This window comes from Malus sylvestris, chromosome 15 (genome assembly GCF_916048215.2).
Source record: "Malus sylvestris chromosome 15, drMalSylv7.2, whole genome shotgun sequence".
NCBI classification, from domain to species: domain Eukaryota; kingdom Viridiplantae; phylum Streptophyta; class Magnoliopsida; order Rosales; family Rosaceae; genus Malus; species Malus sylvestris.
In genome coordinates this window covers 26,174,177-26,194,894 of record NC_062274.1, presented here as the reverse complement: position 1 = coordinate 26,194,894, position 20,718 = coordinate 26,174,177, and the positions used below count along the sequence as shown (strand labels likewise).

The window sequence follows — 20,718 nt, the reverse complement described above, 5'->3', positions numbered from 1 at the left end:
CCCACACATTACTTTTACTAATCAAGTTGTCAACATGAAGTTACAAGCAAACAACCCTGATCTTTGAACAACATCATACAATTAAACTTTTCTAAGTCATTTATACGATTTTTGTGTTGTGAGGTTGTTAGTTTGGACTTTGGAAGACTTGATTGATGATTTTTGTTCAACTTTAAATGTTTATTTTCATTGTCTTTGATTTTAGTTAGAATGCTTATATTATGATTGTGTTGGATATGTTAAAATTTAAAATTTCAATGTTTTTCATTTTTTGAAAAAATAAAAAACAAAAAACAGAAACCGAACCGAAAAAAAACTGAACCGAAAAAAATCGAAAAAAAAATGAACCAAACCGAACCGAACCGAAATTTCGGTTTGGTTTCGGTTTTGGCAAAAAACCGAACCGATTTAAACCGAACCCACCCCTAATCAGATCTACTATGCTACCTATCATTCCCTCCCCTTCTTCTCCTCCACCGCCATGTCCTACACTGCGCAGTCTCCGTTTCTAGCATCGCAGACGCCGGAATCGCATGCTTCGAATCCTCCGTCAGCTCCTTCTCCTCCTCCACTGTGACCACCGCTGAAGCTGGAGAGGATGGGGATAGTGGACGAGATCGGCGCGATGTTAGAGGAGTTCGAGGCCTGACAGAAAAAAAAAACATTAAAAAAGGTGTCTGATGTCAGCTGACATCAGACCCACCTCAGGCTCTCGGGCCGGCGAGAATCGACGGGCCTGGCGCTCGGGGGTGCTCGGGCTCCCTCGCCAGCCAATGATGGACTTCCTCCCTCGGGCAATCAAACCCTGTTCCGGAGCCTGTCCCTCGAGCAAGAGCTCCCGCTGGAGTTGCTCTAATATCACGTACCACACCCTTTTATAGAGAGAGAATTTTCGCACCATCCCTTTCTCTTCTTAAAATAAATTAATATAAAACAAAATGAAAAAACTGAAATAAACTAAAATTTACGAAGGATTTAAATAAACCGAAATTTACGGACTAAGAAAATTAGTCCATTTTATCATTATAAATAGGAAAGTTTCATTTGAACCTATCTAACTTTTTTTTTGCACATAACTTATTTTTACACTCATTTTATTTTTAAATAAAATATTAATATCTCTTTAAATTTAAATTTACTACTTAAATTACACACACAAACCTAGTTCAATATGTAAATTTATCTTTAGACCCATTTGAAAATAAAAAAAATAGAAATATGTAAATCAGATTAATTGTTGTGATGGGTTGTTAATTATCCTTAGTTTAGAAAACTTAGTGAAACACATAGCAGATGCCAAATAGTATGCAAATGTTAGCTGGAGAGCTGGAGATGATAGACATATAGAAGTGAAAGACAGAACACTACATAAAATAAAATCGAGAACTTAGTGAAACACAAAAGAAGTTTTGATGTGCCGTGAGAAACTTCTTGTTTTTGTACTTGGTACTGTCATTTTTTGTGTAAAAAAAAGAAGCATGAACATAAATATAAAAACTATATTGCTGATAAATTTTCTAATAACATGATTTGTACTGGTGCTGTTACTTTATTAGGGTTTGATTTTTGAGTGTGAATTTATTGATAAATCTTATTTTTATTGTCAAATTTATCTTGTACTTAACAATAATTATGCAATAAAATAATAAAGTATTTCATATGATTCAAATAAAAGCCCCTTATAAATATCACTTCTTCACAACTCATTCCAACTCATTTCAACCATGGAAGACTACTTGTTCTACATATCCCTCTCCCTTATCTTCCTGTTCTTCACCTTCAAATTCCTCCTCGAGAGAAAACGACCTCAACATAACCTACCACCAAGCCCACCTTTCCTCCCAATCATCGGCCACCTCCATCTCCTTAATTTCCCAGTCCACCGAACCTTACACCGCCTCTCCCAAAAACATGGCCCCATATTCTCCCTCTGGTTCGGCTCACGCCGCGTGGTCATAGTCTCCTCCTCGTCCGCAGTTCAGGAATGCTTCACCAAAAATGACATCGTCCCTAGCCAACCGCCCTCGTTTGCTCATGGGCAAGCACATAGGCTACAACTACACCACCGTAGTCGCTTCTCCATATGGCGATCACTGGCGCAACCTCCGCCGGATTAGTGCCATCGAAATCTTCTCCACTGCTCGACTCAATACATCCTCGAACATCCGAAAGGAAGAGGTCAAACACTTATTACTTATACTCTCAAAAAACTTCCGTGATCATTTTGCAAAGGTCGAGCTCAAGTCTATGTTTTCGGAGATGACGTTTAACAACATAATGACGATGGTGGCGGGGAAGAGGTACTACGGCAATGACGCGTCGGTTGACAAAGAGGAGGCGAAGCAATTTAGGCAGATTATGAAGGAGGCTTTTGCTCATAGTGGGGCGGCCAACCCAGCCGATTTTTTGCCCATTTTGAACTGGGTTGAGAGCGATGCGTATGAGAAGAGGGTTATGAGGTTGGCTAAGATGACCGATGCGTTTTTGCAAGGTCTCATCGATGAGCACAGGAACAAGAAGGGTAGAATACTAGTACCATGATTGATCATTTGCTTTCTCTTCAGGAGTCACAGCCTGAGTATTACACTGATCAAATCATCAAGGGACTTATTCTGGTTAGTTCAAAATGATATCTCATGAATTTTTTTTTTTATCATAAAGTTGAATTTATTATGGCACTCAGTGAAAGTTGGCGACAGCAGTGATATTAGTCACAGTAGAATATTTGGTAGCGTATTGATTTTTGTCACGGTAGCAGATGATCGGTTTGCCAATATGACACCTGGCCACATGCATATTCACTATTTATCGCTTTCTCATTAAATTTAATTAGGTCAGTAGTCACACTTAGATGAAGCTGCAAGATGGTGACTGTTAACCATATCACAGCATTCTGAAAAGAACATCTTGGATTACAATTACAGAATGATAGTGATCATAGCTAATAAGAAAGAAATACAAAATGGCGTTATGCACTTCAATGGTATATATATTGCATTTCATTGGGGTGTGTGTGTGTTCTATTTTTCCTTGCCAAGTAAGTGGCTAACTTAAGGGCAATATTCAGGTTATGCTGTTGGCGGGTACTGATACATCAGCTGTTACATTAGAATGGGCTATGTCGAATTTGCTTAACCATCCGCGTGTGCTAAAAAAGGCTAGAGCCGAAATGGATGCTCAATTGGGTCAAGAGCACTTGGTGGAAGAACCAGATATCTCTAAACTACCATACCTGCAAAGCATTGTCTCTGAGACCTTTCGATTATGCCCAGCGGCGCCACTGCTAGTTCCACATCTTTCATCCGAAGACTGTACTATTGGAGGATTTGACGTGCCGCGTGACACAATAGTATTGATCAATGCATGGGCCATACACAGGGACCCAAAGTTGTGGGACGATCCTGAAAGCTTCAAGCCTGAGAGGTTCGAAAGCGGTGAGGATATGTCGCATAAGCTTATGCCATTTGGATCGGGAAGAAGGGCTTGTCCAGGAGCAGGACTCGCCCAACGTGTGGTGGGATTGACTTTAGGGTCATTGATCCAATGTTTCGAGTGGGGGAGAGTTGGTGAGGAGGAGGTTGATATGACGGAAGGTAAAGGACTCACCATGCCTAAAGCTGTGCCATTGGAGGCCATGTGTAAAGCACGCTCAATTGTAAACAAAGTAATTATATCTTAAATTATATAAATAATTTAGTATTGTATTAGCAAAAGAGGGAAGCTGCAAGACTTAGTTAATGATCTTTGTCTACTTAATTGATATACCATTCCTATTCCCCATTTCCATTTTCAACATTTCGGCTGATCCTACAATTTTCTTTGCCAGAACATATTTCCTAAACATCAATCAAAACAAATGAGTTTCAAATTAGATGTGCTTTAAGAAGAACCATTCCTGAAAGGATTACTTAAATAGTAAACAAAAAAGTTTTGATTACTGCACAATATTAAAGAATGAGAAGGAAAATATAGGCAAAAGGAAAATAAAAAATCAAGGGGGTAGCGTCACTTTATCCAAAAGAGTAGGTGTGGATGCAAATTTCTTCCCCCTTGATCTTGGACAAAATTGCACCTACAAAATAAATAACACCTTTGGTTATGGCCACAAGCCTCACGCGCCCACGATGAATGGGGGGGGCTTTGGCCGAAGAACCTCCGATGCCAAAGTTAGAATTTAGAGAGAAATAGTGTTTAGAGAATTTTGGGAATTTTGCAAGAGTATTGGAATTGGCTTTTTGGTGAGAAATGAGAGTATATTTATAGGGATAGGAGGTGGCTAGGGTTTTTTGGGTTTGATTTAGGTTTAATTAGCCAATTTATTTGGCTATTAAACATAAAATGAATGTTTTGGTGGTTTTTTGTATAATTGGCTAATCAATGTCACAAAAAAGGAAAATTATGGTGAAAAAAGAAGGAAATGGCCGGCTCCCTTTGGAGAAGGGATAACCGGCCTTTAGGGTGATTTTTGAGCTTAATTTGGTGATGTAATTAGCCTTTAATATATTGATTATATTAATTGGTTGAGGATGTTATGGAATGTTTGAAATAAATGGCTAATTGAATAAGGAAAAAATGAGGTAAAAACATATATGGAATGAAATAGGTTTTGAATTGTTACCCATTTTGGGTACTCCCGACTTGGTTGATGGACGATTCTCCACTGCTCGCATGTAGGAAACCTGGTATGCCTCGAGGGTATTTTTGTCCTCTTTTGTCCAAAAGTCCACGTGTCGCCTAGTGAATATTTTTGGCTCCACAAATGCCCCTACACCTGCTGCTCGCAGAAAAGGGCAGCAGGTGTAGAGATCTTCTTGCTTTAAGAAACTTAAGACTGCTTCCTATTTTGATGTTGATTCTCTCTTTAATAGGAAATTAGATCCTTTTAGGAAAAGGAAATAAATTTCTCTCAAAGCCTATTTAAGTCCACCTTAAGTGGGTTATTAAATCAACTTTAGAGAGCGATTTATTCTATCCTACAAGAGAGAGATAGCTTAGAGGATATTTGTTCCCCCTCCTCTAGCAATCTTCTACATCTTGCCCGTGCAAAGGACCGTCTTTCGTTGCTTTCTTCGTCTTCTTCGTGCCGCACCAATGTATGAAAAATTTAATTTTTCTTGCCTTATTCTTGGATAGTGCTATTGCGGGGTAGCCGTCGGGGTGGTGCGGCACGTCGGCTAGCAGGGGCCAGGAGCTGGCTCGGCATGGGTTGAGGAGATGTTGTGGCAGGAACCACTGCTTGGGTAGATTGGCTTGGCTTGAGCCAAGGGCAGCTTGTGCAGCTGGGGTCGAGGATTGTGGCGCTAGGGCGCAGTGCTAGGCGAGCCGCATGGCTCATGTCCTTTGGGCTCTTGGACCTGACTCGGGCCAGGCTGGCGATTGAGAGAAATAAGGAGATTGCGGGTCTCATGGGCTGCTGGAATGTTGGGCATGCAGGCCTCCTGCCTGCTGGAATGCTGGGTTGAGCTCCCCTGCTAAGTACCATGAATGTCGTTGGCTGCTTAGTCCTCTTTGCTGAAAGAAAGGTGGGCTGCTCCAGAAAGAAGAGGTAAAGAGGATCAAGGCGGATGCATTGGCTCGTCTGATCGCTGTCGTGGATCTTACTATGAATGAAGATGGAAAGAAGAGATCTTCCCCGCCTGCTCATGAGATGCCAGTTAAGAAAAAACTAAAGACTTCTTCTGCTTCTCATGAGGGTCCGCTTGCTACCGAGAGGTATGTGATTGACATGACTTCTTCCAATGGGAAGAAAAATAAGGCTGCTAGATCTGAGCATGTGGCGTCTTCCATGTTGAGAATGGCTAGTACAATTGTGGATAAGATTGCTCAGCGTAAAGGTTTTATCATGCCCCCAGTGCCGAAGTCTGTACCAGGACGTTCTTTGGGAGCCAAGTTCGGTTCACCTTTGTAGAGACTTGCTATTATGAAGAGTGGTAAGGTGGACTCTGCTGCTAAAGTGGCGCCAAAGCCTGCTCCCTTTGCTGCTGAGATTGATTCGCCTCAGATTCAAGATTTTAAGCTTGCAATTTCTGAGCTTCGTTTTGCTGCTTATGCTAAGAAGGGAGTGGATGAGCTTCTCTATTTCTCCAGAAGACTTGCTTGCTTTTATTTTTAAGGCTTCCATTGGTGAAGTAGTTGGAGAAGTTAGTGCCCAGACTGGGGCAGCCGGGGGTGAAGGGCCGGATGATGCCGCTGCTAAGAGCGTTACGACTGTTGAAGGTGTGGCGACCGAGTAGTCGTGGGATGTCCAAGCTGCTGTAGTGTAGTATTTTAGGTAGCCTTTAGGATTTTCTTTGTTTTTCCTTGTAGCTCTTGTTTTGCTTGAACTCCTTCGGCCTTTGCTAGTTGTTTATAAACATGTTTTCCTTCGTTTGTCTTCATCTTCACTTCTTTTGTTCATGCCTTAACCTTTAGACTTGATAGACCAGTGGCAGGCATGCTACTTTTTTATAAGCAGACAAGCTCGCGTAGCCTATGCAGCCGCAGGTGTTGGTGTAGAACTTTGCAAAGTTGTTAGCCATAGGGTTGGCAGCCGGATGCCTTACTTACAGAAGCAGACAAGTTTGCGTAACCACTAGGTTGTTAACCTTGACTTTCTTCAATTTCGTAGGTTGCGTAGCAAGTATCACAACACTTTAGGACTTGGTGTAGGTTGTTCCACGCTTGGCAGAGGTGAAGCTTATCGACTACGTAGTATGTCGGCAGTGGATAAAACTTCGTATATGCGCGCTAACTTGTTTAACCTTTCACAAGAATGTGCGGTTGCATAAGTCTAGCGCGACTTTACTGCTCGAAGGGCAAGCCGTAGGCAGTCTTCCGGAATCCGTAGGCTACCTTAGTGCACTCGGTAGTAGCTTTAGGATTCCAGGGCAGCCGTCCATCGAATGTACTGCGTAATGTGCCCTCTCCGTCTCTAGGGCCCGGTTCCCCACGGATTAGGCCAAGAGACCCAAAATCCTTCAATTAGCTAAGCCTTGAAAAAGACCATTGCGGCTACTTCTAGGAATCCCGGCGCAAGCCATCGTGCATCTAGTTATACTAGGGCAGCCAGGCTCATCCACGTCTGGATATTCAGAGTGTAAAGTTTATCCTCTCGTCTTGGAGAGCTGACCCATATGGGTGTCGGGGAATTGGTTTACCCTCTCGCACTGGAGAACAATTAGTTTACCCTATTGCACTGGAGAGCATGGTTGGTCCCTCGGGGGGCGCAATTCCTGCGATGGGTCCCTAAGAAGGGCGCAATCTTCTTTTGAAGTGCCGGAGTGATCAGTTGTTATAAGCATGCAGCCGAGCCAAGTTGTGATTACTTCTGAATTCCTCATTGAAAAACGAGTGAAACGAATGAGAACTTAGCTGTAAGGTAGGAACTGCATAACAACTGGATAGTCCTTGACTTGTGAGGTGGTGCTCGTCGAGCTTCTTGAGTCTTCGGGCTTTGATGTAGTGGGAGGTCACACATGGTACTTCTTCAGATTGTAGGCGCTCCACTACTTTTCGATCTTTTTATCGTTTCATGGTAGCGGGGGTATAATTACTCTTGCCGCCTATTCTGCTGAGCTTGTACAGACCTTCCCAGATGAGATCCATCTTTTTGTATGTTTCGGCCTGCCTATTGCCTTGAGGATATCTCGGCATGGACATATGCTGCTTGATGCCATATTTTTGGAAGAACTTCGCCAAATCTTTGCCCATGAATTGCAGGCCGTTGTTGGTGACGATGGATTAAGGGATGCCAAATCAGTAAATGATGTTCCTCCATATGAAGCGCTCTATGTCCGTCTGAATCGTGGTCGTCATGGGCTCTGCTTCCACCTATTTGGTGAAGTAGTCGGTTGCCACGAACCACGGCTGCTCGCGAGCCTTTGTAGTTGGATGCGCTGTTGACATGCGAATGCCAGAGATCTCCATTGAGGGAATATGTACGGTTAAAGTGTGATCGACTGCCTTCGGGGCATCGTTGGGCCGAGTTGTTACGTTCGTCAGAAAACTTTGCATCTGCCAGGGTCTACGCCTTTATCGTCGCCGGTTTGGATTCGACGGAATAGTGCGTCATGATGATGACTACAGGTAACTGTAGAATACAGGTAGTCGGGCCCCCAGCTCTTCTCGCATGATGGTAGAGCTTATTGCTACTTTAGATACCGTCAAACATGCGAATAAGTCCTCCGCTGCTTCTAGGGAGGTGATGTTGGGTACTTCTTCAAGTCCTTGAATATGCATTGGCGAGCCTCATCCCAAAGTGCATGCTTCTCTGCTAAAGCAAAATAGTCTGCCAGAGTTAGATCTTCTTTCATGATCAATTTTCCGAATAGCGGGTGGTCTGCTGGAAGTCCTTTTTGGAAGGCTGCTCTAGCTATCGAGTCGTTGCATCCGACTATTTTTGCTTTCTCTACTTTGAACCTCCTCACATAGTCGCGAAGCGACTCCTTTGGGTTCTTCTTGACGTCGAACAAATGGTGAAACTTCTTTTTGATCGAGCGATATGATGAATATTCTTTGGTGAAAACCAAAGAAAGTTCGTAGAAATTCCAGATGGATTGTGGCGGCAGGGTGTAGAACCAATCTTGCACCTCGCCTTGTAGAGTGGTGGCGAATATCTTGCACATGAGATCATCGTTGTTTCGATAAAGGATCATTGCACTTTGGTAACATTTTAAGTGTCTCTCCGGGTCTTCATCCCCTTTGAAAGATGTGAAATGTGGCATGCTGAACTCGCGTGGAGGCTCTGCCTGCTCGATCTCCTCCGTGAAAGGTGACCTGCTTATGTTGGTTATGTTCTGTCGTAGTGCCTCGTCGGTGACCTCGTTGCGTTGGAAATCATGTAATCGCTTGGTCAAGAGTCTCTCTACTTCTTCCTGAATTTGCCTTTGTTGGGGTAGCGGAGCTCTCGGCTGCCCCCAGTCATGACTTGCTGGTCTAGGCTGCTCTTCCATGTGTTTGGCTCGTCTATGCCGCGGATGCAGTGCATGTGGTGCGTTCCTAGTAGGCGAGCGAGTTCTTCGCAGGCTGCTGGTTGAACTTGAGCTGGATTGAGTGACTACTTCTCTCCGTTCGTCGTGCTGCCTACTCTGATGTGAGGTGGATGACGCTCCTTGTGGGCTTAGCTGCGAATAGACACTTTGCCCGGAAGGTTGTTCATGTTGACTATCGGAGTATGACCCCAACAGTGAATGTATGCTCCTCCGTGGGCCTAGTCGAGAGTGCATGCTCTTTCGCACTCTAAGACGGGGATGTACACTGCCCAAACGTTCGGCTCGTGGCTAGTCGAATGGCTGCTTGCCGGGACGCTGCTGGAAATGTTCGTCTGCCCTTGTCCTACTTCGGGATACCTCGTCAGGGGCACGTTGGATCCCGATGCGTTGCAAAAGTTGATTCACCAAGGTTGTCTGTTGTGCAAGGGCGCTCGTCAACTCTATGACTTGTCGAGACAAGTGTTGTTCGCCATTTGGATTGGAAGAGCTTGGAAGGAATGCGCCTCCTTGGGCAATGGAAGGGTGGTAGACTCCGGGCACGAGATTTGAGTTGGGAAATGTCAAATCCGCGAAAAAATGTGGTGAGAATGCTCCCGGCTCGATGGTAGGTCCAGATGGTTGAGATAGTCTTGGGCCGACTTGGGCTGCTTGGAAAGCCACGGGAGTAGTCTGGGCCTTGAAAGTGGGCTGCTCGTCGGGAGCAGGCTGGGTCACGAGAGCAGGCTGCTTGGCAGGAGCAGGTTGGGCCGTGAGAGTGGGCTGCTCGACGAAAGCAGGCTGGACCACGGGAGTGGGCTGCTCGTCGGGAGCAGGCTGGGCCACGAGAGTGGGCTGCTTAGCAGGAGCAGGTTGGGCCGTGAGAGTGGGCTGCTCGACAGAAGCAGGCTGGACCACGGGAGTGGGCTGCTCGTCGGGAGCAGGCTGGGCCACGAGAGCAGGCTGCTTGGCAGGAGCAGGCTGGGCCACGAGAGCAGGCTGTTCGACTGAAGCAGGTTGGGCCACGGGAGTGGGCTGCTCGGTGGGAGCAGGCTGGGCCACGAGAGTGGGCTGCTTGGCAGGAGCAGGTTGGGCCGTGAGAGTGGGCTGCTCGACGGAAGCTGGCTGGACCACGGGAGTTGGCAGCTCGTCGGGAACAGGCTGGGCCACGAGAGCAGGCTGCTTGGCAGGAGCAGGCTGGGCCACGGGAGTGGGCTGTTCGACTGAAGCAGGTTGGGCCACGGGAGTGGGCTGCTCGTCGGGAGCAGGCTACTTGGCAGGAGCAGGCTGGGCCACGGGAGTGGGCTGCTCGACGGAAGCAGGCTGGGCCACGGGAATGGGCTGCTCGACGGAAGCAGGCTGGACCACGGGAGTGGGCTGCTCGTCGGGAATAGGCTGGACCACGGGAGCGGGCTGGGCCACCGGAGTGGGCTGCTCGTCGGGAGCAAGCTGGGTCACGAGAACAGGCTGCTTGGCAGGAGCAGGCTGGGCCGCGAGAGTAGGTTGCTTGGCAGGAGCAGGTTGGGCCGCGAGAGCAGGTTGCTTGGCGGGAGCAGACTGCTTAGAATGTGATGCAAGCGAATGCGAGGCTTGGGCCCGGGCCCGTGCAAACTTGGATGGCACAACTTGGGCCGTGGCCTTGGTGTCGTGAGCCTTGGATGGTGGTGGTGCTGCTCCACTTATTGTCGCATTTAGCCTCACAGATCTCCGCAATCCCATTTCTTAAACATTAGAATTTTCACTCGTGGAATTTTCTAAATTTCTAGCCATTATATTTTGCTTATACGTTTTATCAAAGAACATTTGCAAGTAAAAAATTCTAATAATAAGAACGTATGAAAAATATTCAAATGGACTAGAAAATAAAGAAAAAACCTTTTTGTGCGAGAGTCTTCTACGAGTATGGATTTCAACTCTCAATGAAAGCACCAATTTGTGGATGCAAATTTCTTCCCCCTTGATCTTGGACAAAATTGCACCTACAAAATAAATAACACCTTTGGTTATGGCCACAAGCCTCACGCGCCCACGATGAATGGGGGGGCTTTGGCCGAAGAACCTCCGATGCCAAAGTTAGAATTTAGAGAGAAATAGTGTTTAGAGAATTTTGGGATTTTTGGCAAGAGTATTGGAATTGGCTTTTTGGTGAGAAATGAGAGTATATTTACAGGGATAGGAGGTGGCTAGGGTTTTTTGGGTTTGATTTAGGTTTAATTAGCCAATTTATTTGGCTATTAAACATAAAATGAATGTTTTGGTGGTTTTTTGTATAATTGGCTAATCAATGTCACAAAAAAGGAAAATTATGGTGAAAAAAGAAGGAAATGGCCGGCTCCATTTGGAGAAGGGATAACCGGCCTTTAGGGTGATTTTTGGGCTTAATTTGGTGATGTAATTAGCCTTTAATATATTGATTATATTAATTGGTTGAGGATGTTATGGAATGTTTGAAATAAATGGCTAATTGAATAAGGAAAAAATGAGGTAAAAACATATATGGAATGAAATAGGTTTTGAATTGTTACCCATTTTGGGTACTCCTGACTTGGTTGATGGATGATTCTCCACTGCTCGCGTGTAGGAAACCCAGTATGCCTCGAGGGTATTTTTGTCCTCTTTTGTCCAAAAGTCCACGTGTCGCCTAGTGAATATTTTTGGCTCCACAGTAGGTATATCAGCTTATATTTACCAGATATACTCTCATAACATCTATTGGATTAATTAGAGTATTTCAACCAAATGTTAAAATCTGTATGTAAGAATATGCTTAAACCCCAAAAAGATGAAAGTCAAGCAAATAAATCACAACAATAAGGCAAACTACAAAAGCTCTATCAGAGTGCGACATAAGCTCTATATGGACGTTATGAGAGCACTAAGAGAACCTATGATCGAAGACTATAAACAGCTCTTAGTCACATAATTCAAATAAGAATAATGACATACCAGTAGAGAGCGAAGAAGACGAAACCATAGTCAACCACAGTAGTAGTCCTTCTCCTCATGGTTCAATAATTAGGTTGACACTACTACAATATTAGCTTTAGGTGGCGGATGATGGTGGCGGATATTAGAAACATCATGTCAGATAAATTATATCTGACACATCATTTAATTGGTGACAAATATTAGAAAAATCATGTCGGTTATATCTGACATAAAGTTCTGGAGGATATTTATTGGCAGATATCAAAAATATCCTGTCGGTTATAACCGACAGTATTTTTTAATCCTTTTTTAAAAATATTTTTGACAAATTCTGGCGGTTTTTAAGTTAATGGTGGCGGTTATAACCGACAGAAATTGATTATTTTATTATTTTACTTTCTGACGGTTATTATTATAGTATTCTGGCGGTTATAACTGCTAAAAATAAAAAATATATTACTTTAAAATGTTATATTGATTAAAAATAAATAAATAAACACATTTTTTAAATATTTTTTTTCACTCATGACTCTAAACTCTGATGAACCCAATTCCCACGAGCCATAAATTTTCTAAGAGAATAATAACAACATACTACAATCTGAAGCTCTATCATTTTTGTAATAAGGATTATGCTCCCTCATAGGCAAGAAAGAAGATACAAAGAAATTCAAACAATTTTTTTCCAATGCGTCACAAACACATTGTCCGGCACATAAACATACATGAACATCTGGTGTACTCTAGAAAAATCCAAAAATCCTAGATTCCCAAATTGAAATTAAAACTAGAACAAAGCATAAATCACACCCGAACCTTTACCTTACAACAACAACAACAACAACAACAACAAAGTCTTTTCCCACTAAGTAGGGTCGGCTATATGAATCCTAGAACGCCATTGCGCTCGGTTTTGTGTCATGTCCTCCGTTAGATCCAAGTACTCTAAGTCTTTTCTTAAGGTCTCTTCCAAAGTTTTCCTAGGTCTTCCTCTACCCCTTCGGCCCTGAACCTCTGTCCCGTAGTCACATCTTCGAACCGGAACGTCAGTAGGCCTTCTTTGCCCATGTCCAAACCACCGTAACCGATTTTCTCTCATCTTTCCTTCAATTTCGGCTACTCCTACTTTACCTCAGATATCCTCATTCCCAATCTTATCCTTTCTCGTGTGCCCACACATCCCACGAAGCATCCTCATCTCCACTACACCAATTTTGTGTACGTGTTGATGCTTCACCGCCCAACATTCTGTGCCATACAGCATCGCTGGCCTTATTGTCGTCCTATAAAATTTTCCCTTGAGCTTCAGTGGCCTACGATGGTCACACAACACGCCGGATGCACTCTTCCACTTCATCCATCCAGCTTGTATTCTATGGTTGAGATCTCCATCTAATTCTCCGTTCTTTTGCAAGATAGATCCTAGGTAGCGAAAACGGTCGCTTTTTGTGATCTTCGCTAGATTGCTTCGGTCATTAGTGTGGATAAGTATATAAATGAATAGAGATAAGAAAGCAAACACAAGATGTACGTGGTTCACCCAGATTGGCTACGTCCACAGAATAGAGGAGTTCTCATTAATTGTGGAGGGTTTACACAAGTACATAGGTTCAAGCTCTCCTTTAGTGAGTACAAGTGAATGATTTAGTACAAATGACATTAGGAAATATTGTGGGAGAATGATCTCGTAATCACGAAACTTCTAAGTACCGAAGTGTGGTATCGTCTTCACTTGCCTTATCTGTCTCATAGGTAGATGTGGCATCTTCTCTAGAAGTACTCTTCCTCCATCCAGGGGTGGTATCTTTAACTGGTGGAGATGCACAAGGTAATGTATCAATTTCACTTGAAGCTTACTTGTAGTTTCAGGCTTGGTCAAGCGCGATACAAACCATGTAGTAGGAGTCCCCCAAGTCGCCGAGCTAGGGGATCTGCTGAAAGAGGTGACAGACAAGGTAAGCAATCAGAGCTCCAAGCAATCAGTCCCAGATCAGAAGTTTGATTTCGAGTTACGGCTGATTGCTCTCATTCTCCCTATCTTGCAGGCAGCATGAAGGATAAAAAGAAGAAAAATGAGAAGAGATGATATGAGATACTTTTTCTTTTGAAGAAGTAACTTTCCACAAGCTTATTCTTGAACTGGGCTGAAGGGTTTTCTGGTTTCCTCCGGAGTATAAGGCCGACTGAAGAATTTGAGGGACAAAACAAGTCCATCAAATCTAGAGTACGTTCGACCCTGCTGATATGGGATACTTTTGCTTTTAACAGAGTAGTGGATGTATCGGCTCGTGTGCTGTTACGCTTATCTCCACATGTTTCCTTGTATCCTTCTCACTTGCCCTATCTGTTCCTCAGGCAGATGCGGTATCTTCCCTGGAAACATAAGATGTTGAAGATGAGTACTCGAGAGCAATGCCAGGTAAGTAATCAGGTAAGGGGTTCCAGGCAGTCAGTTCCTGACTGGAAGCTTGATTCCAAGTGCTGACTGATTGCTCTCTTTCTCCTTGTCTTGCAGGTAAGAAAAAGGCCAAAGGAAAAGACAGGGAAAAAGCATGATATGGGATACTCTTGCTTTTAACCCTGATGATATGAGATATTCTTGCTCTGGTATAGCTTGTTTGCAGAGGTATTATCAGGGGGAAAGAAAGCTGAATATTTTGAAAGGCTTCGTTGGGAGTGCCCTCTCAGATATGAGGAAGGGTTGAGCATTTTTGCAGGTCTGCCTATCCGTTGGGGATGGAGGTTGACATATATAGGAGTCTCCCTAACAACAAGTAGTAATGCTATTCCTTTACCCTGCTGGGTCATAGCACGGTAGTGGGAGCTACCAGCTTCACATGTTTTAACTCTGTCAAAGCACTTTGAAAAAGTGGTATGTGGTATCTGGAAAGCTGATGTTGTGTGTGAAGATTACAGACAAGCTTTATCCAAGGAGATCTGGCTCTCGAAGTTGGGAAAGTGGTGCCTCTTCGATTTTCGAACAAGCAATCCTGTCAGGGATCTGGCTTTCGAGATTCGGAGAACGATGCCTCTTCGATTTTTGAGAAAGCAATCCTGCTGGGGGTCTGGCTCTCGAGATTCGAAGAGCGGTGTCTCTTCGATTTTTGAGAAAGTAATCATGTTGGGAGTCTGGCTTTCGAGATTCGGAGGGCGGTGCCTCTTCGATTTTGGAGCAAGTTATCTTGTGGGGAGTGTTTTCTCGAATGTGAGTAAAGGTTGGGTATGTTTGCTAGTCTACCTTGCCACGAAGCACAGAGGTTGACACACAGGAACTTTCCAATTATCCAACAGTGGTACTGTTCCTTTACCCTTGTGGGTAATAATATGGTAGCTAGACCTTCAAAATTTATGTGTCTAAACTTTGTTAGTGCTGTTTCTTTGCTATTCTTTTACCCTTCTTGGTCAGAGCGATGTAGTGGGAGCTGCAAGCTTCACGTGTCTCAACTTTGTCAGAGAACTTTGGCAAAGTTATCTGTGGTACCCATGAGCTAATGTTGCATGTGGGAAGTGGATGATTGAACAGTAAGATTCATGTGCTTTCTACTTCACCAGAAATCTTCGACAGAATGCCTATAATTTCCGCAAAGTTGAGTGTGCGTGTGACAGGTGCTGACAAGGCTGAAAAAGTAGGTGCCTCTTCGATTTCTTAGATCGGCCCTCGTGGTCTCTGAGCAGCCCAGCTTTTGAGAAAGCAAGCGCCTCTTCGATTTCTGAGATCGGCCTTCGTGGTTTGTGAGCAGCCCAGCTTTTGAGAAAGCAAACGCCTCTTCGATTTCTGAGATCGACCCTCGTGGTCTCTGAGCAGCCCAGCTTTTGAGAAAGCAAACACCTCTTCGATTTCTGAGCAAGCGCCTCTTCGATTTTTGAAGCTTCGTCGAGTGCAAATTTTTATAGAGGCTGACATTAAGTTCCAAAGCACACTTGAATCTCCACCAGTAGAAGCTTCATTCTTGCACTTCTAAGATCTTGATTTGTCCGACCTCTTCTCTCTTCAACACCTTTGAAAATGTCTGGCCCCTCCGACAGTCGTTTTAACTTGAACCTTGTTGAAGAGGCAGCCACGCCTTCTCCAGACAACATATGGCGCCATCATTCGTCTCCCCTACTGGTCCTCTTACCGTTGGGGATTCCGTGATGAAGAATGATATGACCGCTGCGGTGGTGGCCAGGAACCTTCTCACTCCCAAAGATAACAAACTATTTTCCAAACGGTCTGATGAGTTGGCTGTTAAGGATTCTCTGGCTCTCAGTGTTCAGTGTGCAGATTCTGTGTCTAATATGGCCCAACACCTATTTGCTCGAACCCGCCAAGTTGAATCATTGGCGGCTGAAGTGATGAGTCTCAAACAGGAGATTATAGGGCTCAAGCATGAGAATAAACAGTTGCACCGGCTCGCACATGACTATGCTACAAACATGAAAATGAAGCTTGACCAGATGAAGGAATCTGATGGTCAGGTTTTACTTGATCATCAGAGGTTTGTGGGTTTGTTCCAAAGGCATTTATTGCCTTCATCTTCTGGGGTTGTACCGCGTAATGAAGCTCCAAATGATCAACCTCTGATGCCTCCTCCTTCTAGGGTTCTGTCCAGTACCGAGGCTCCAAATGATCCCCCTCAGGTGCCTTCTCTTTCTGGGGCTCTACCGACTGCTGAGACTTCTCCTAAGCAACCTTTGTGAAGGCTCCCTCTTGTTTGTTTATTTTGACTCATGTATATGTACATATTTGTAACTTATCGGGGATATCAATAAATAAGCTTTGCTTCATTTCAACGTATTGTGTTAAATACACCAAAGCCTTCTTCGCTAAGTTCTTCGAAATTTTCTTTTGTTGAAGCTTGTATGTTGAAGCTTTGTGAGTGGAGCATGTAGGTTGAGGTAGTGTTCCCTTAATTTCCCGAGTGAGGAAAACTTTTCGGTTGGAGACTTGGAAAATCCAAGTCACTGAGTGGGGTTGGCTATATGAATCTTAGAACGCCATTATGCTCGGTCCTGTGTCATGTCTTCCGTTAGATCCAAGTACTCTAAGTCTTTTCTTAGAGTCTCTTCCAAAGTTTTCCTAGGTCTTCCTCTACCCCTTCGGCCCTGAACCTCTGTCATATAGTCGCATCTTCTAATCGGAGCGTCAGTAGGCCTTTTTTGCACATGTCCAAACCACCGTAACCGATTTTCTCTCATCTTTCCTTCAATTTCGGCTACTCCTACTTTACCCCAGATATCCTCATTCCTAATCTTATCATTTCTCGTGTGCCCACACATCCAACGAAGCATCCTCATCTCCGCTACACCAATTTTGTGTACGTGTTGATGCTTCACCGCCCAACATTCTGTGCCATACAGCATCGCCGGCCTTATTGCCGTCCTATAAAATTTTCCCTTGAGCTTCAGTGGCATACGGCGGTCACACAACACGCCGGATGCACTCTTCCACTTCATCCTTCCAGCTTGTATTCTATGGTTGAGAGCGCCATCTAATTCTCCGTTCTTTTGCAAAATAGATCCTAGGTAACGAAAACGGTCGCTCTTTGGTATTTCTTGATCTCCGATCCTCACCCCTAACTCGTTTTGGCCTCCATTTGCACTGAACTTGCACTCCATATATTCTGTCTTTGATCGGCTTAGGCGAAGACCTTTAGATTCCAACACTTCTCTCCAAAGGTTAAGCTTTGCATTTACCCCTTCCTGAGTTTCATCTATCAACACTATATCGTCTGCGAAAAGCATACACCAAGGAATATCATCTTGAATATGTCCTGTTAACTCATCCATTACCAACGCAAAAAGGTAAGGACTTAAGGATGAGCCTTGATGTAATCTTACAGTTATGGGAAAGCTTTCGGTTTGTCCTTCATGAGTTCTTACGGCAGTCTTTGCTCCTTCATACATATCCTTTATAGCTTCGATATATGCTACTCGTACTCCTTTCTTCTCTAAAATCCTCCAAAGAATGTCTCTTGGGACCCTATCATACGCTTTTTCCAAATCTATAAAGACCATGTGTAAATCCTTTTTCCCATCTCTATATCTTTCCATCAATCTTCGTAAGAGATAGATTGCCTCCATGGTTGAGCGCCCTGGCATGAACCTGAATTGGTTGTCCGAAACCCGTATCTCTTGCCTCAATCTATGCTCAATAACTCTCTCCCAGAGCTTCATTGTATGACTCATTAGCTTAATACCCTTATAGTTCATGTAATTTTGTACGTCGCCCTTATTCTTGTAGATAGGCACCAAAGTGCTCGTTCGCCACTCATTTGGCATCTTCTTCGTTTTCAAAATCCTATTGAAAAGGTCAGTGAGCCATGTTATACCTGTCTCTCCCAACACTTTCCACACTTCGATCGGTATATCGTCTGGGCCCACTGCTTTTCTATGCTTCATCTTCTTCAAAGCTACAACCACTTCTTCCTTCCGGATTCGACGATAAAAGGAGTAGTTTCTACACTCTTCTGAGTTACTCAACTCCCCTAAAGAAGCACTCCTTTCATGTCCTTCATTGAAAAGATTATGAAAATAACCTCTCCATCTGTCTTTGACCGCGTTCTCTGTAGCAAGAACCTTTTCATCCTCATCCTTGATGCACCTCAATTGGTTTAGGTCCCTTGTCTTCTTTTCCCTTGCTCTAGCTAGTTTATAGATATCCAACTCTCCTTCTTTGGTATCTAGTCGCTTATACATATCGTCATAAGCCGCTAACTTAGCTTCTCTCACAGCTTTCTTCGCCTCTTGCTTCGCTTTTCTATACCTTTCACCATTTTCATCGGTCCTATCCTTGTATAAGGCTTTACAACATTCCTTCTTAGCCTTCACCTTTGTTTGTACCTCCTCATTCCACCACCAAGATTCCTTTTGGTATGGAGCAAAGCCCTTGGACTCTCCTAATACCTCTTTTGCTACTTTTTGGATACAACTAGCCATGGAATCCCACATTTGGCTAGCTTCCCCCTCTCTATCCCACACACACTGGGTGATTACTTTCTCTTTGAAAATGGCTTGTTTTTCTTCTTTTAGATTCCACCATCTAGTCCTTGGGCACTTCTAAGTCTTGTTCTTTTTCCTCACTCTTTTGATATGTACATCCATCACCAACAAGCGATGTTGATTAGCCACGCTCTCTCCCGGTATAACTTTGCAATCCTTACAAGTTATACGATCCCCTTTCCTCATTAGAAGAAAATCTATTTGTGTTTTTGACGACCCACTCTTGTAGGTGATCACATGTTCTTCTCTCTTCTTAAAGAAGGTGTTGGCTAAGAAGAGATCATATGCCATTGAAAAATCCAAGATAGCTTCCCCATCCTCGTTTCTCTCCCCAAAACCATGGCCACCATGAAAACCTCCATAGTTGCCTGTCTCCCTGCCCACGTGTCCATTTAAATCTCCTCCTATAAATAACTTCTTCGTCTGAGCAATTCCTTGCACCAAGTCTCCAAGGTCTTCCCAAAATTTCTCCTTCGAACTCGTATCCAACCCTACTTGAGGTGCGTACGCACTAATCACATTGATAAGTTCTTGTCCTATTACAATCTTGATTGCCATGATTCTATCTCCTACCCTATTGACATCTACAACATCTTGTGTCAAGGTCTTGTCCACGATGATGCCAACACCGTTTCTCGTTCTATTTGTGCCCGAATACCAAAGTTTAAACCCTGAGTTTTCTATATCCTTTGCCTTACGACCAACCCACTTAGTTTCTTGTAGGCACATAATATTTATCCTTCTCCTCACCATAACTTCCACTACTTCCATAGATTTTCCCGTTAAGGTTCCTATATTCTACGTTCCTAAACGCATTCTGCTCTCTTGAACTCTACCCTTCTGTCCTAGCTTTTTCACCCTCCCCCGTCTAGTAGGATCAAAGTACTTTTTTTGTGTGTCCCGTGTAAAGTTGATAGGAGCATATGCTCCCAAACAACTTTGAGTGGAGTCGTTCGAAAAGAAGTTTCTATGGCCCCCTTGCTCATTTAACACTGCATCCGGGTGCCGATGGAGATACAGCGACCCTTACTCACTTATCATTGTGCTCGGACCACACAGCGCGCCACTTACGGGTGACGCCCTAGCTTTAGCGCAATTTCGTTCTGGATTCATTTTCATAAGGATTCGACGTAACCATGGAGTGCCGGCTGTCAACTACCTGACGCCCTCCCCCTCCTCATTTATCCGGGCTTGGGACCGGCAATGTAAGATAAACTTACACAGGCAGAGTTTGAATCTTTACCTTACAGCAAGAATTTTCAGGCAAGAATCCTACTATAAGTTCAACATCACTGAAAACGGTACTTATTTTGTACGTCCGTATTTCTTGGCTTTCGCCGCTTCCTCAAGTAATCTCTTTGTCGCTCTTTTTTATGTTTCGGCTTTTCCTAATATGTCATGTTGTTGAAGAATTTCACTGCTAAGAATAGTAGTGGCAATTCTACGATAATGGAGTTCTTTCTTGGCATTGATCCTGGCTCATTTAGGATGTACTTTACGCCTCGTGGATCGTCTTTTGCATTTGTAAATGCCATTGAAGTCTTCCTTGCCCTTGCAAATTTCAGCCCTAAGAATTACACCAGTAGTTCCTCTTTAGTTCTACATACAATTTACAGGGTGAATGTTGGAGGTCAGGAACTCCGACCAGGTGAGGACACACTATGGCGAAACTGGGATTCTAATGATCTTTATCTGAAGAATTCAAACCTTGCAGAGGAAGTTGGACCCTCACAGACGCCTAAGTACCAGGCGTATGAATATGATGGTTTTGTTGCTGCTGCTAATGATTTTATTGCCCCAGATTTAGTTTACGAGACTGCCAAAGTAATGGACAATCGTAATAGCAACCCATCCACTTTGTTCA

At 43.9% G+C, this 20,718-nt stretch overlaps 3 protein-coding genes across 3 annotated transcripts; 1 reads left to right on the top strand and 2 right to left on the bottom strand.

Moving 5' to 3' along the window:
- The first annotated feature begins 1,672 nt into the window (after positions 1–1,672).
- LOC126606060 (cytochrome P450 81Q32-like) lies at positions 1,673–3,793 on the top strand. The gene is given in 4 exon segments (XM_050273529.1): positions 1,673–2,009; positions 2,011–2,524; positions 2,527–2,615; positions 3,068–3,793. Coding segments are annotated over 4 exon segments (1,500 nt in total). The 5' UTR covers positions 1,673–1,724; the 3' UTR covers positions 3,680–3,793.
- Positions 3,794–12,704: 8,911 nt separating this feature from the next.
- Positions 12,705–17,534, bottom strand: LOC126605664 (uncharacterized). Its single transcript, XM_050273082.1, has 2 exons — positions 16,965–17,534; positions 12,705–12,885 (listed from the first exon to the last, which is right to left on the bottom strand). Exons 1-2 carry the CDS (start codon positions 17,469–17,471, stop codon positions 12,739–12,741), a joined length of 654 nt encoding a protein of 217 aa, XP_050129039.1. The 5' UTR covers positions 17,472–17,534; the 3' UTR covers positions 12,705–12,738.
- Positions 17,535–18,911: 1,377 nt separating this feature from the next.
- LOC126605666 (uncharacterized) lies at positions 18,912–19,625 on the bottom strand. The gene has a single exon (XM_050273085.1). It carries the CDS (start codon positions 19,623–19,625, stop codon positions 18,912–18,914), a length of 714 nt encoding a protein of 237 aa, XP_050129042.1.
- Between the last annotated feature and the right edge of the window lie 1,093 nt (positions 19,626–20,718).